Genomic DNA, 12,920 nt, shown 5'->3' on the forward strand with positions numbered 1-12,920 from the left:
CAACCTACAGGAATAAGAAGTTCAGAGCTGGGAGCACAGTTGGGAAGGTTATCTTCAAAATGCAGAAACTCCAGTTGCTTTTTTTGTTTTAAATTAAATTCAAAATTCAACTGTGAGAAGTTTATGACAAATTATAGATGGTAAGCATAAATGCTGACAAAAATCCTTTTACACATCTATAATCATCTACAAATAATTGTTTCACATTTAAGCATGACTGATCGCAATCTTAAATACACTACTTTCGAACTTTGCTCTTCCTATCAAATGTACTGCTTGCATTACACACAACATATGACATAAGAATTTATTTCAGAATGACTTTCAAAGAGCTTAATGTATGTCAATCGGAATAATCATCTTACAAAATGTTTTTCATGCTTTTGGTTTTGGTTTTAATTCTTGTCAACTTTAGCCCTTGTGATCACAAAGTTAGATTAGATCAAGTCATTGTTCTTGTAAAACTGAAATCACTTTCTGCAGGTAGCAGGATTGTACATCGTTCCTCTAACATGTGCTATTTCACTTGGTTGTTTGCAGCCTCACCCGCTGATGTGTCTGAGTAACAGAAACGTCCCAATAAATCTCTACCAAGGAAGGCAATGCTGCTGTTTCTATAACTAATTACAAGAACTATGGAAACATATCATTGATTACATATAATCACTAAAAGTTTGCTTCATTTATTTAAGTTTAATTTTTTAAACATGTGCACATTTGCTACTGTCAGCATTTCCCGGAGGATGTGACAATATGACCTAAACTTCTCTTTTTTTCTTGACTGTATCACGCTGAGATCAACCACATTCTTCAGTGCGTGCTGAGAATGTCTCTTTAACATGACTGAATCAACAAGCTGTGGGAGCAAAGTAAATACAACTCGTGAATCTGTTTCAGTTCTCCTATCAAGGCAGCATTCATTTCGCATAATAAACTCATTACAGAATCCTCTGCTCCAATCCGCCTGACAATCTCTTGCTCTCTCCCTTTCCATGAATAAATCTTTCAAAAATGTCTCACAAAAGAAACAAATAAGTGATTTTCTTTGCAAAGTAAGTGTTGTGTCAATCACCCATCTGTCTGCGCAAATATACAATCTGCTACAATGTCTATGAGAGAGAGCAGCTGCAGGGTTTTGTTGCACAAAGTCTTTATTCCTTATAAAATGTTTAAAATTACATAATGTAAGCCATTATCGCCACAGAATATCTAGTTTCCGTTACTTCAAAGTTTTTTCAAGACACTGACATTTGTTGATACAAGTGTCATCTGCAAGAGTCAAATTATATGGCTTTATGTTACTGCCTGCTGCTAACTGCAACTATACTAAAATCATCAAGTCTTTTCATGCTTGCTTTTGACAAATGACAGCATCTAAGAACACGTTTAAGTACTAAACCACTTAAACTGGACAAAGATTAAGACGATACTCCCTTGAAACTGAAGATGTGAGATTATCAGGCTGTCAAGGGTCTCTATTGTCAATCAAATCTATACTCTATAGGGTATTAATATAAAGTTGTCTCTGCCAAAGAGTGCTCTTGAGGAAACACTTCACCTCGCATGACCTCTCTACTGCCAAAATTTAATCTTGCAGTAACTGATTTTTTTGGGTACTTGGGGACAGCAGACTAGCTGTGAAGATAACATTGACAAATCATCAGAATTGCCAAAAACCGCAGTTCTCCAATTGTCCACATAAGGCTGGTTCCAAAAGTGAGTCACTGCTCATAAGACCCAATGTTAAAATGGCGAACTTTACAGCAGAAGTAAGCATGCTTACAGCTTGGTACAAAAAAAAGTTTTGGTCTCAATAGCTACTTTACATGTTCATAACAACTGTACAGTGGGTGAGTTTTTACATAACACACTTGTTTAAATTTTAATCAAGGCTTAAAGTTATGCATAATTAAGGTCATGGCTGCATTATTTCATGAATGTAGCCATCAACATTGAGCTTCACATACGGCTCTTCAGAAACCTATGGGTGATGTCATGGCGGCTCCATCCATTAGTTATTATACAGTCTATTTTATTTAGACATCCAGCAGATACATAGTAACATGATCATTAAATAGGAGGTGTGCTTCTACGCACCTGGAGAATGTAAGTCAAACATTCACTCTGTGTTTTGTCTCCTAGGAGAACTATCTTTAGCTGCTAACCGCTCTTCTTTGTCCACCAGCGAGTTGCTAACTGTGTCTGTAAGCTGTTTGGTGCTGCGCAAATAGCGTAAAGTGAATTTTTACACCTCTGTCTCAGTACTATGAGGGCAGGGAGGCCGGACCAAAACAGTAAGGATGCACCTGGACAGCTAAAACAATAGGCTCAAACTGTGCTCTGTAAGGCTGAGAGGAGATGCACATCTGATGATGATTCTCAGCAGGTTCATCACTAAGAGTCCCTTTCACACCGCTTTCACATTGTTTGATAATCTGTTATTATTTAAAGGCATTTACATATTCTTAGCATGTCATGACTTACAAACCCCTGTTATCATGGTTTAAAAGACAGTATGGAGCCCCAGATCAGTTTAAAAAAAAAACAAAAAACTTTCTTTCATACTGCTATCAAATAATTCATCAGAATTCCTTTAGAATTCCTTTATTTATCCCTGAAGGGAAATTCTTATTCTTACAGACATTACACTTGCAGTATTCCCGACCAAGAAAGGTGAAAAGGGAATACTGCAAGTGTAATGTCTGTAAGAATAAGAATTTCCCTTCAGGGATAAATAAAGGAACCTACAAGTTACAAGTTAACATGGAACAAGTTAACATGCGCAGTGTGATGGTGTGTCAGTATTTAAAATAATAAACAAATATATTAAAATATATATATATTTGAAAACTTTACCAAATATGCCTGCACCTAACTGGAGACTACCACGCAGACAGATGTAAGTTTGTAGGCAGTCTGTACAGTACAATTAGTGAGCCAACCCTGTCATTTAGTGCAATTTAATGTTGTCTTTTCCTGAAAAACATGACGGATGTGTCATGTGCTGTCCCAGACATGGCTGGTGTTGTGGCAGAGTCTGACCACAGCAAGATACAACAAAACATGCCGAAATGCGCTGTTCCTCTTCCCTTCTCTTGATCTGCTCTCTCACTGTGTTTACTACGGGCGGAATGAGCAGGTAGGGTAAAGGTGCACGGTGGAGGGTGTGGCCACATTACAGCACGCAGACGGTTATCCGAGAAACAGCTTTCAGAATAACATGACGACTAACGTTACTCAACAGGTACAACACCTGTCGCTTCAAGGGCGGTAGATCCCAAAACTGAACAATGCGATTTAAAAGGCCGGTGAAAATTTTGTATCTCCATCTTTCTTCGCCGTAAGAAGATCTGTCTATTTTTGTTCAGTGGAGCTGGGCAAAACACACAGCCCAGGCTGAAACACACATACATACATGTCCCGTCAAGCCGTGCTATCTGTACAAACAAAGCGCACTCTCCTTTGAAATAAGCAATAATAACGACGTTACTCACCCAAAAGATGACGGCGTAGGAGAACAGGAGGAATTTGAGGCAAATGTAGGAGAACCTGTGGCAGTATCGAATATCGTCATTGTTGGACATCGTGTCTGACTGATGACACTGGACTTCAACGGCTCGCTGCGCTGTGGAAAACGCACTTCCGCATTGTCTTCGTCACCACACCTGGAAACTCACGTCGGCGTGATGGATGATGGATGCAAGATTTATGGTCTGAAATAAAGTGAAATGGGAGGGTGCTGTTTTACCTCGTTACAACGCGGAGGTTTCTTTATCGCAGAATCGATGGTGAAATCGCATAGCTGATGGTGAAATACAAAACTGATGTAAAGCTCAAAATCCCACTGTTAGCACTGCCGCCTCACAGTAAGAGGGTTCAGGTTCGAATCCCCGCTCTGGGCCCTTCTGTGCGGAGTTTGTTTTCCCTGTACCTGCGTGGGTACTCCGGCTTCCTCCCACAGTACCAAAAACATGCACATTAGGTTAAATGGCTATTCTGCACTGGTATGCGTGTGTTGTTGTCTGTCTGTGTGTGTGTCAGCCCTGTGTGATTGACTACCCCGCCTCTCTCCCTTGGTCAGCTGAGATAGGCTCCAGCCCCGCGCGACCCTGACGGATTAGTTTTGTAGAATATGAATGGATGGATGGATGGACCTTAAAATCCCCTCCTGCTATGGCCACATTTTACTTCGTCCTCTTTTCGTTTATTTGATAAGGTAAATGTAACACTGAGTCCCCTTTCAAGAGAGGTTTAGCCAAGAAGACAAGCACAAAAACACCCACAGCAGCACAATATTATTTGAAAGTAATTACCTAACCTGAAGTTTCAGGTATTTGTTAGTCAAAATAATAACTACACGAAAAGGCTGTGGGTTGTATTGTACATGGATGCAAAGTGGTGATACAAGTATATTTATTGTCTTTATATGAATAAATACCACTTGGCTTGTGTTGCCTTTGGGTATCTAGTATGTGAGATGCTGATACATTAATCTGAAAACTGCCTGAGCCTCACATAGCACATAGTGAAGTATGTCATCATGGCATTACTTTAAAAACTTTCTGTGTACACATGACCAAACAAGCCCTCAAACAAGCTCAGCTTTAAAACTACAACCTAATGCAAAAAAGCATTTTGAATATACATTAGTGGACCACAAACGACATTGATGATATGCTAAAACAACAGGTGGTCATCTTTGGGCTGCCTATGTTCAACCATTGCCCTTAATGTACTGTGTCCATGAGCTGTGGTTGACCCTTATCAGAGGCCTTTCAGCCGATAAAGCACGTTGAGCCTGTAAGAGGGAGATGCCTGAGTGGCTGTTCTTTCAAGTCAAATCAATTACTATTTTCAACCAACCAGTTTTTTTTTGTTGTTGTTTTTCTTTTTGTTTGTTTTTTGTTTTTTGTTTTGAGGTTTTTCTAATCACCTCTGCCATTTCTACAAGTAAAAGACCTTGAGCTGACAACACCAATGCAATAAGCAAACCTAAAATGTTTCAGGTTTCATCATTTGTATGCTGAAACAGTTGCTTGATCACTTTGGCATGAAAAAGGTTTCCGAATAGGACCACAGACCAGTGACTCATCAGTATGTGCAAAACATTTACACATGCCAGTGGTCAGATGTAGTCTTTGAGATGATAGATAGATAGATAGATACATAGATAGATAGATAGATAGATAGATAGATAGATAGATAGATACTTTATTGATCCCAAGGAAAATTCAAGAAAGAAAATCCTCCAAGGAGCTGCTAATATCTTAATGCCACTGGCAGACAAAAGAAATACCAACAAAAGGAGGTGACCGCTGTCTTAGCTAAAAGGCCGAGAAGCAATGAGATGAGAGGTGCAACATGTAACAGGTGACATGATGAGGCAGTGTGAGTCTTTGCTATCAGGAAACAGAAGATGTCTTTAATCTTTTCCTCATGAGTTTCAGACACTGGATAATCACGCAGTGCCTCAGAGTCAGATTCACCCAGGTGACCACACCTGTTAAGTACAGTTACACCAGCCTTGTAGAAATGTTTCATTCCCCTCCCTTTACCCTTCAGTGTACCCTTCACCAGGCCCTGCTGGGAAGAAAGGATTTGTAAGCATGTGAAAGTACACTGCTGTGTGTGTGTGTGCATACCGTACGCACACAGCAGAGAAAACACAGAATGAGTTCAGCTGAAGTCAGCAGACCCTACCTCTATCTGTTCTTTACTGCGCAAACACACGCAGAAACACACACGTTAGATTTCCTCTGAGAGGGAAGAGAGATCAGAAAGAGCACAGATATGAGGAAAGGCAGACAATAAACAAGTTAGGTTTGAACAAAAGCAGGAGAGAGCACAAGAGAAAAGACATAACAATGAAGAAGAAATTCACAGAAAGCCCGAAAGCACAAAGCTGATAACGCATACAGCCTGTGGCATACATTGTAGAGTTCTTTGTTTCACTGATTTCAGGGTGGAACACACTAAAGTTACTGCAGTGATCAAACATCATCACGCTACTTTCTAGAAATATAAACATTCCATAAGTACAGCAAGTGCACATCATGGCACCTGTGATAAGTGACACATTTAAACACTGTCTTGTATATCCCTTTGTAAACACACACACAGGTGAAGTGCACTGCAGAAATACCAAGACACTAACCAAGTGCCCTTCAACATAAACTCTGACTTTAATGCTTTTATTCATGATTACATTTTAAAACTAGCAGCACATAAACAGTGACTCATACAATTTCTGGGGGGGCATTTAAGTGTTTTATCATGTTTCAGATGCCTCAGCTCTAATTAATTATTACGCAGAGATTTACTTTACAAGTGCGTCAGCAGTGGTGACAAATCCCATTTTCAACCCAACCACCCCCTCACTTCACTGCTGTTAAATTCTCAACCTCTTAGTCCTTGTGGGTTACAGGACCTACATTTTTTTTTGACCCCAAGAGAGTTGGTGGAAAAATAAAAGAAATTGCATGTATTACATGAAAGTATTGTTTAACTCCACTGAAGAAGCATTTCACTCACACAAACACAAAGAAAAATGTATGAAAAATCAAAGCTCCAAAGAGCTCTCCCTTTGTCCAACCCTACAAATAATAAATATCCCCTTGCTGTATGTTTTCCTTACTGACCTGCTATTTGCAATTTCTGCAGAAATGGCTGCAGAAAGGACTGCAGTAATGGCTGCAGAAATTACAGGTAACAATAGAGACCAGGATGTGCTTCTTTTTTTAGCCACACTTCATATTCTTTTAACTTTCTCACTCCCCATGCCACAGGCAGGGCTGTTGGGTTTGATTTTTCTCTATTTCAGGCATATTCTGTTTATCTCCAGTTAGCTGGAGTAATGCACAGCCAACACACGTTTTCAATTAATGCCACTTTTCTAACATTGTCTATTTTAAGTTTTTCAACACATCAACAGCCATTTCTGTAACATTTTACAACCGAATGAGAAAATCAGAGCGCAGGACCAGAGCTTCATGCTTTTGTGCTTTTAATTAATCTCTCTCTCTCTCTCTCTCTCTCTCTCTCTCTCTCTCTCTCTCTCTCTCTATCTCTCTCTCTCGCTCTCTCTCTCTATGTCCATGGACTTGGCGCAAATCCACGCGCACTCGCGCGCCTGTCTGTCTGTGCGTCTCCGTCACTCATAGCAGCTTGTACCTTAATCAGGTAGTTACACATTCCAGGGGAAAGACAGGGGAGAGAGAGAGAAAGTGTGTGTGTGTCTGTGTGTGTGTGTGTGTGTATGTGTGTTTACGTGTGTGAGAGAGAGAGAGACAGAAAGGGACAGAGAACGAGAGTAGAGATGTCTTGAGATGTCTTGATGGATTGTTGGATGGACCTGGTTGTCCATTACGCAGGAGTCTAATTTTCGGACGTTATTAGCTATGGATCGCTCAGATCGATTTTAAAACTGACAGCATCCATTATCAGAGAGGTAAGTCAGGTGCAAGTGATAATCTGAAAAAGATTTTGTTTCATCTGTGTAGAGAACTTTTCCCGGTGCATCATTTCATCACTTGTGCGTTAGACTGTTGCGCTTGCTGCAGTCTAAGAAACCTACTGTTGTGTGTGTGTGCCAGATGTCATTTTGGTTACGGTTATAAGAGTATCGTTTTAATCAGAACCAAGTGCAGTTAGCGCGCAAGGAAGTGTGTCATTAAAACTAACAGACGCTACAAAGATTATTAGCAGTACTTGTCATAGCAGTGATGTGGTTTATGATTATTAACTCAGGCACCAAATGCTCTCACAGCGTAATTGAACTCTTGGTATAATTGCATCAAGTCTGAAATGCATAGTTGTTTCAGGACAGAAAATCTTAAAAATTACATCGGCCATAATGGAATCAGTGCAACCAAAGGGAAAATACATTTCTTCCCAATAGAGCGCAGATTGTACAACAGTTTATGTTCTGCGTGACAGTTTTCCAAATGAAGTTGTGAATCAAATATCTTGTGGCCAGCAGAGGAAAATGAAATGAGATCTACTGTAAATATATGAAACATTTTTTATACTTGGAAAATCGTGATTGTAAATCACCACAACAACATCTTTGACTATTTCAATACTTTGGGCTCCCTAATGAAGAGTCATTAGACTTATGACTCATTACGCATGACGCATAATGCACATACAGTTGTAAAATTTCTGTCACCAGGTGATCAAGGAGACAAATATGGACGCCGAGACTCTTATTAAACACATTGAACGAGACATGGAGGCCACTTCCTTACCTTTATCAGTGACCGATGACTGGCTGGAGGATGGAAACGAGACAAGCGGGAATCAGTTCCAACAGCCTGACTGGCAGGTGAGAAAACTATGATACATATACATACTTTGAAAAGTATTTTGGAGAAAGAGATGCATGAAAAATGCAATCAATAAATTGCCTGTGTTCTAACTGATTAGACTTAAAAACAGAAAGCTCAAATATTTAAATTGTGTTTTGAACTTGAATTTGTATTAGTGTTTATGTCTACCTGCTGGATAACGGAGGTAGAAATTTGTATGAACTTAATGTTCATGAATAAACTAAACTCTGCTCACAAAAGAAGTCTATAGGGAAAATACTATAATATTCATTTTACATTTCATATCTTTTATATTTTTTATGCTTATCATTCAGATTTTTATCTGCTGGCCGACTCACACTCCTCTCCTCTGTCAGGTGGCTCTGTGGGCTATAGCCTACTCCCTCATCATCCTGGTGTCCATCACTGGGAACATCACAGTGATCTGGATTATCCTCGCTCACAGGCGCATGAGGACTGTAACCAACTACTTCATCGTCAACCTGGCCTTCTCTGACGTTTCCATGGCGTCATTCAACACTCTTTTTAACTTTGTCTACGCGCTTCACAATGACTGGTACTTTGGTCTGGGCTACTGCCGATTTCAGAACTTCTTCCCCATCACTGCCATGTTTTCATCAATATACTCGATGGCTGCCATCGCGGTGGACAGGTAAGATAGCTCTTTTACAAACTGTGCAGGGACCATATTACGTCTAATTTGAACCCTTTAATGTTTCTCAAAGTAGCTGATGCTCTCATCTAAATTGTCATCAACATGAATAAGTCAGCACCTATAAGGAACAGTTTCAAACCAGCAATCAGACACTAATGGGATGACGGACCCTCATCCCCTGCAGCAACCCATTTGGGAGCTGCAGTATGCAAAGAAAGGAATGGACGACTACTTACTGAAACTGTCAACGCAGCAGCACAGGAACCGAGCCGTGACAGCAAAAAACCCTCTTAACTGTTACATTACTACACCGTATGTGTTTTATAAATGTCAGTTACTTTATGGAATTTAATTATGTTCTATAAATGTAGTTAACATACTGGTTTCGAAATATAAAATATCCTGAAAACCACCTGTCATCCCATGGGTTTTGGTCTTTAAAGGCAGATTCTGACCTACTGCAACATTTTTCATCGGCCAGTTCTTTCGCCGATCATCAACAGAGTTTCAGTCAGGGATTTGTCACTGAACACCCAGTACGGAGGAAATTTCTGCACGAAGGAGATGTGGGTCAACAAGCAGCAGAGATACAGATGTCATTAATGCTTACTGGAGCATGAATGGTCAGCCTGTTCTTAGTCTGAAATTGTGCAACATATGATATACACTTAGTTACAGATAAAGTACAACCCTGCAATAAGTACTGTTGGATTTTTCGGGCTCGGGTTAGACCTAGATTGCAATCTATAGACAGATGTTTCTACTGTTTTGTCTACCCCAGTTTACATACACGAGAGAGAATGAGAATGTAAAATAATTCAGTCCAAAACAACAGCAAAACTTATGTCCTCAAAATGACCGTAGCATAAATTGATTATTGTAAGCTTTATAAAAAACGGATTTATATTTTTGCAGCACTGTTGAATTGAATGGCACAGCTCAGGTACACCCACTAAACTGTTGAAGTGTTGCACACTGCAATGCAGCTTTTTCAGACAGGGTTTCACTGGAGCATTTCATTATTCTCTCCTGTGTGCATGACATACGTGATACGTGGCTCTCTGTGGGGCTCAGGACAGATGTAATGACGCATGAGCCATATGCTAAGATCAGTCCCGGGATAAAATGTGCTTATAACTCAATAATTCCTTCTCAATAGTGCCAATTTGTGGAACCATTTCTTTGCTGTCACAAGCTGCAGCACTACGCAGAAAATAATTTATGACTCAGACAAACTGTGAAACACAAGTTGTATTTATAAAACGCGACAACGTGTGTGATTCACTGCTAACCTTCACTTTACGGCAACAACCGTGCCTGCCTTTAAGAGGTGGGTCTGACGTGACATGTGACTTGTGTCAACAGGTTGAAGACAGAGGTCACTGGACCTGTGAATGAAATGAGAGCTGAGAGTTAAGGTAGATGTAAAAGCAAGAAGAAAACCTGAGAGTTGTTTGCTTTACACAGTGGAGCTGAAAGTGAATGACAACATTGTTTACTCTCACCACAGATTATTTGATGCACTTATTGCATTGGCTATGTTCTTATTTGTGAAATATTTCTTTTTCTTTCTTTTTTTTTCTTGCTTCACTGGGATTAAAACAAGGCCAGAATAAATCACAAGTGAATAAGATTTTAAAAATCACACATTAATACAAATCATCTTATGCAGGATCACACACTTATTATCCATAAAATTACGAAAAAGGTTCACAGCCATTCAAATACACTCATGCTGTCGGTCCTGAATAATTCGAATGAATGATTTATAGGCACAGTTGAACCATTTGACTATAATGGTGACAATAGTAATGAGTGATGTTGATCAGCAAATTAATAGTAGTACACTGCAGAAGAGTCATGATGGATTACTACAGTCACCATGATTAGTGGTATTAACCATTACTTCACCTTTATGAGTATTAATCCACCTTTGTTGACACAACTTCTCCATGTTAAATCACGGTTGCCATCAGCAGCATCATTATATTATATTATATTATATTATATTATATTATATTATATTATATCAGCACACTGAATACAGTTTCTGTCGCACAGACATGTGGGGAGGAATAAAATGGACAGATGTCGTCATGCTGGTTTCTTTATGTATTTGTTAGTTAAACACCAGATTTCTGACTGTGTGAAACACATGGTGTGGACACGGTTTTATCTTCTTTCAGGTACATGGCCATCATCCACCCCCTGAAACCCCGCCTCTCATCCACCTCTACAAAGGTTGTGATTGCCCTGATCTGGATAGTAGCCATCTCGCTGGCTTTCCCTCAGTGTTATTACAGTGTGACCAGATTTTACTACCCCAGAACTGTGTGCATGGTCGACTGGCCTGATGATTATGGGGGAACACATCAGCTAAGGTGAAAGAACAAGATTAATAAAAACCATAAATATAAAGACGATGACATTTACAACAAAGCAGAACATAAATATAAAACAACAGGTTATCAATTTGTTTCAAATCCTTCTGAACAAGAAATGTCTGGCTAACTTGTCTAATCGCAGTCTTGTTGACTTTCATGGAAGATTTCTTTTTTCCAATTATATAAGCTATCTTGTCTTTACTTTAAAATGAAAGTGAGTGGGCATGGTTTAATGTAATGTAAGCTTTGTTGGCAGAGAATATGTTTGTCAAGCCCAGGGACCCTTCAATGTGAGCTCAAAACTTAACAATATTTGAAACCATTAAACAAAGATTTATAAATAACTTGTGCCAGTAAACCATTTCTACGTATGTTTATTCACTGTAAAATGATCATCCTGTGAGCTACCATCGTTACTCTCTCTTTGTCCCTCTGCAGTTATCAGTATGCAGTCATCTTGCTGATCTACTTGCTCCCTCTGCTGGTGATGTTGGTGACCTACAGTTTAGTCGGTCGATCGCTGTGGGGAGGGCACATCCCCGGAGAGGGGACGGACCACTACCACAACCAGATAACAGCCAAGAGAAAGGTCACACACTTCTATTTTTCAACTCTCTCTCTATAAATCTGGGCTTTTATCACAGCTCTCAGATGATCAGGGCTAAATTTGGCTTAATTAAACTGAACTAAGTAATATTTGACTGGAGTTTAAAATGGCGGCTTATTTTCCCACTCTTTGTGGTTCTTTGTCAAAGGTGGTGAAGATGATGGTTGTCGTGGTGGTGACCTTTGCCCTGTGCTGGCTGCCCTACCACATCTACTTCATACTGGGATCATTTAACAGAGAGATTTATAAACAACATTACATTCAGCAGGTTAGCAGCTCCCTTACTGCCTGTTATTCTTTTATATTCTGATTTATTTATTGATTGGGTTTCATGTTTCCCGTCACTGTCAGGTGTATCTGGCCATTTTCTGGTTGGCGATGAGTTCGACCATGTACAACCCCATAATTTACTGCTGTCTTAACCAAAGGTAAAAGACAACTTGGCACCCAGGAATTTCAACAATCTCAAAACTCAAGGCTGACAACCAGTTCTCCCTTCTTTTCGCAGGTTTCGTGCTGGTTTCCGTCACGCTTTCGCCTGGTGTCCCTTCATTAAAGTGTCGGAGGAGGACAAGATGGAACTGCAGCACACACACACCTTCAGAGTCACCATGACGCGCAGCCACCGCAAAGACAGCGCATGCATGCATACCTCCACCAAATTAAACCACAACTTTGACACAAACATGGCCGTCAGCGCCGAGCCGAACACTGAGAGAAATGCTTACATTCAGCTTAAAAAACAGACATCGTCAAAAACAAACAGAACGCACAACACAGATGTGGCGAAGAGGCCGAACGATACAAAATCCTCAGCTGTCAAACTTATGCAGCATACTTACTGACTACTACAGCCAATAAAGACAGATGAGAGGCAACCACAGCTGAGCAAACCACGTAACTTTCATCCATATGGAAAATCTTGAAGAAAACAGTTGTTTGTTAGA

General features: G+C 39.9%; 2 protein-coding genes across 2 annotated transcripts in view; one reads left to right on the forward strand and one right to left on the reverse strand.

The window, feature by feature from the left end:
* The window catches only part of tspan15 (tetraspanin 15), a 33,779-nt gene extending 30,030 nt beyond the window's left edge, over positions 1–3,749 (reverse strand). Inside the window, exon 1 of the mRNA XM_046384541.1 lies at positions 3,495–3,749. Within this exon, the coding sequence (XP_046240497.1) occupies positions 3,495–3,584 (90 nt within the window). The 5' untranslated portion in view covers positions 3,585–3,749. The remainder of the gene's footprint in view (positions 1–3,494) is intronic.
* Positions 3,750–7,115: 3,366 nt separating this feature from the next.
* On the forward strand, positions 7,116–12,920 carry tacr2 (tachykinin receptor 2). The gene is made up of 8 exons (XM_046390440.1): positions 7,116–7,447; positions 8,171–8,323; positions 8,684–8,979; positions 11,169–11,363; positions 11,805–11,955; positions 12,122–12,241; positions 12,325–12,401; positions 12,482–12,920. The coding sequence occupies exons 2-8, from the start codon at positions 8,189–8,191 to the stop codon at positions 12,816–12,818; spliced, it is 1,311 nt and encodes a 436-aa protein (XP_046246396.1). The 5' UTR covers positions 7,116–7,447; positions 8,171–8,188; the 3' UTR covers positions 12,819–12,920.

Source organism: Scatophagus argus, chromosome 1 (assembly GCF_020382885.2).
Source record: "Scatophagus argus isolate fScaArg1 chromosome 1, fScaArg1.pri, whole genome shotgun sequence".
In the NCBI taxonomy this organism is placed as follows: domain Eukaryota; kingdom Metazoa; phylum Chordata; class Actinopteri; family Scatophagidae; genus Scatophagus; species Scatophagus argus.

Coding starts and splice junctions, on each gene's coding strand:
- tacr2 (XM_046390440.1), top strand. CDS start 8,189: ATGGACGCCGAGACTCTTATTAAACACATTGAACGAGACATGGAGGCC. Junction 8,980..11,168: donor GCTGCCATCGCGGTGGACAG/GTAAGATAGCTC, acceptor ATCTTCTTTCAG/GTACATGGCCATCATCCACC. Junction 12,242..12,324: donor AACAACATTACATTCAGCAG/GTTAGCAGCTCC, acceptor CGTCACTGTCAG/GTGTATCTGGCCATTTTCTG.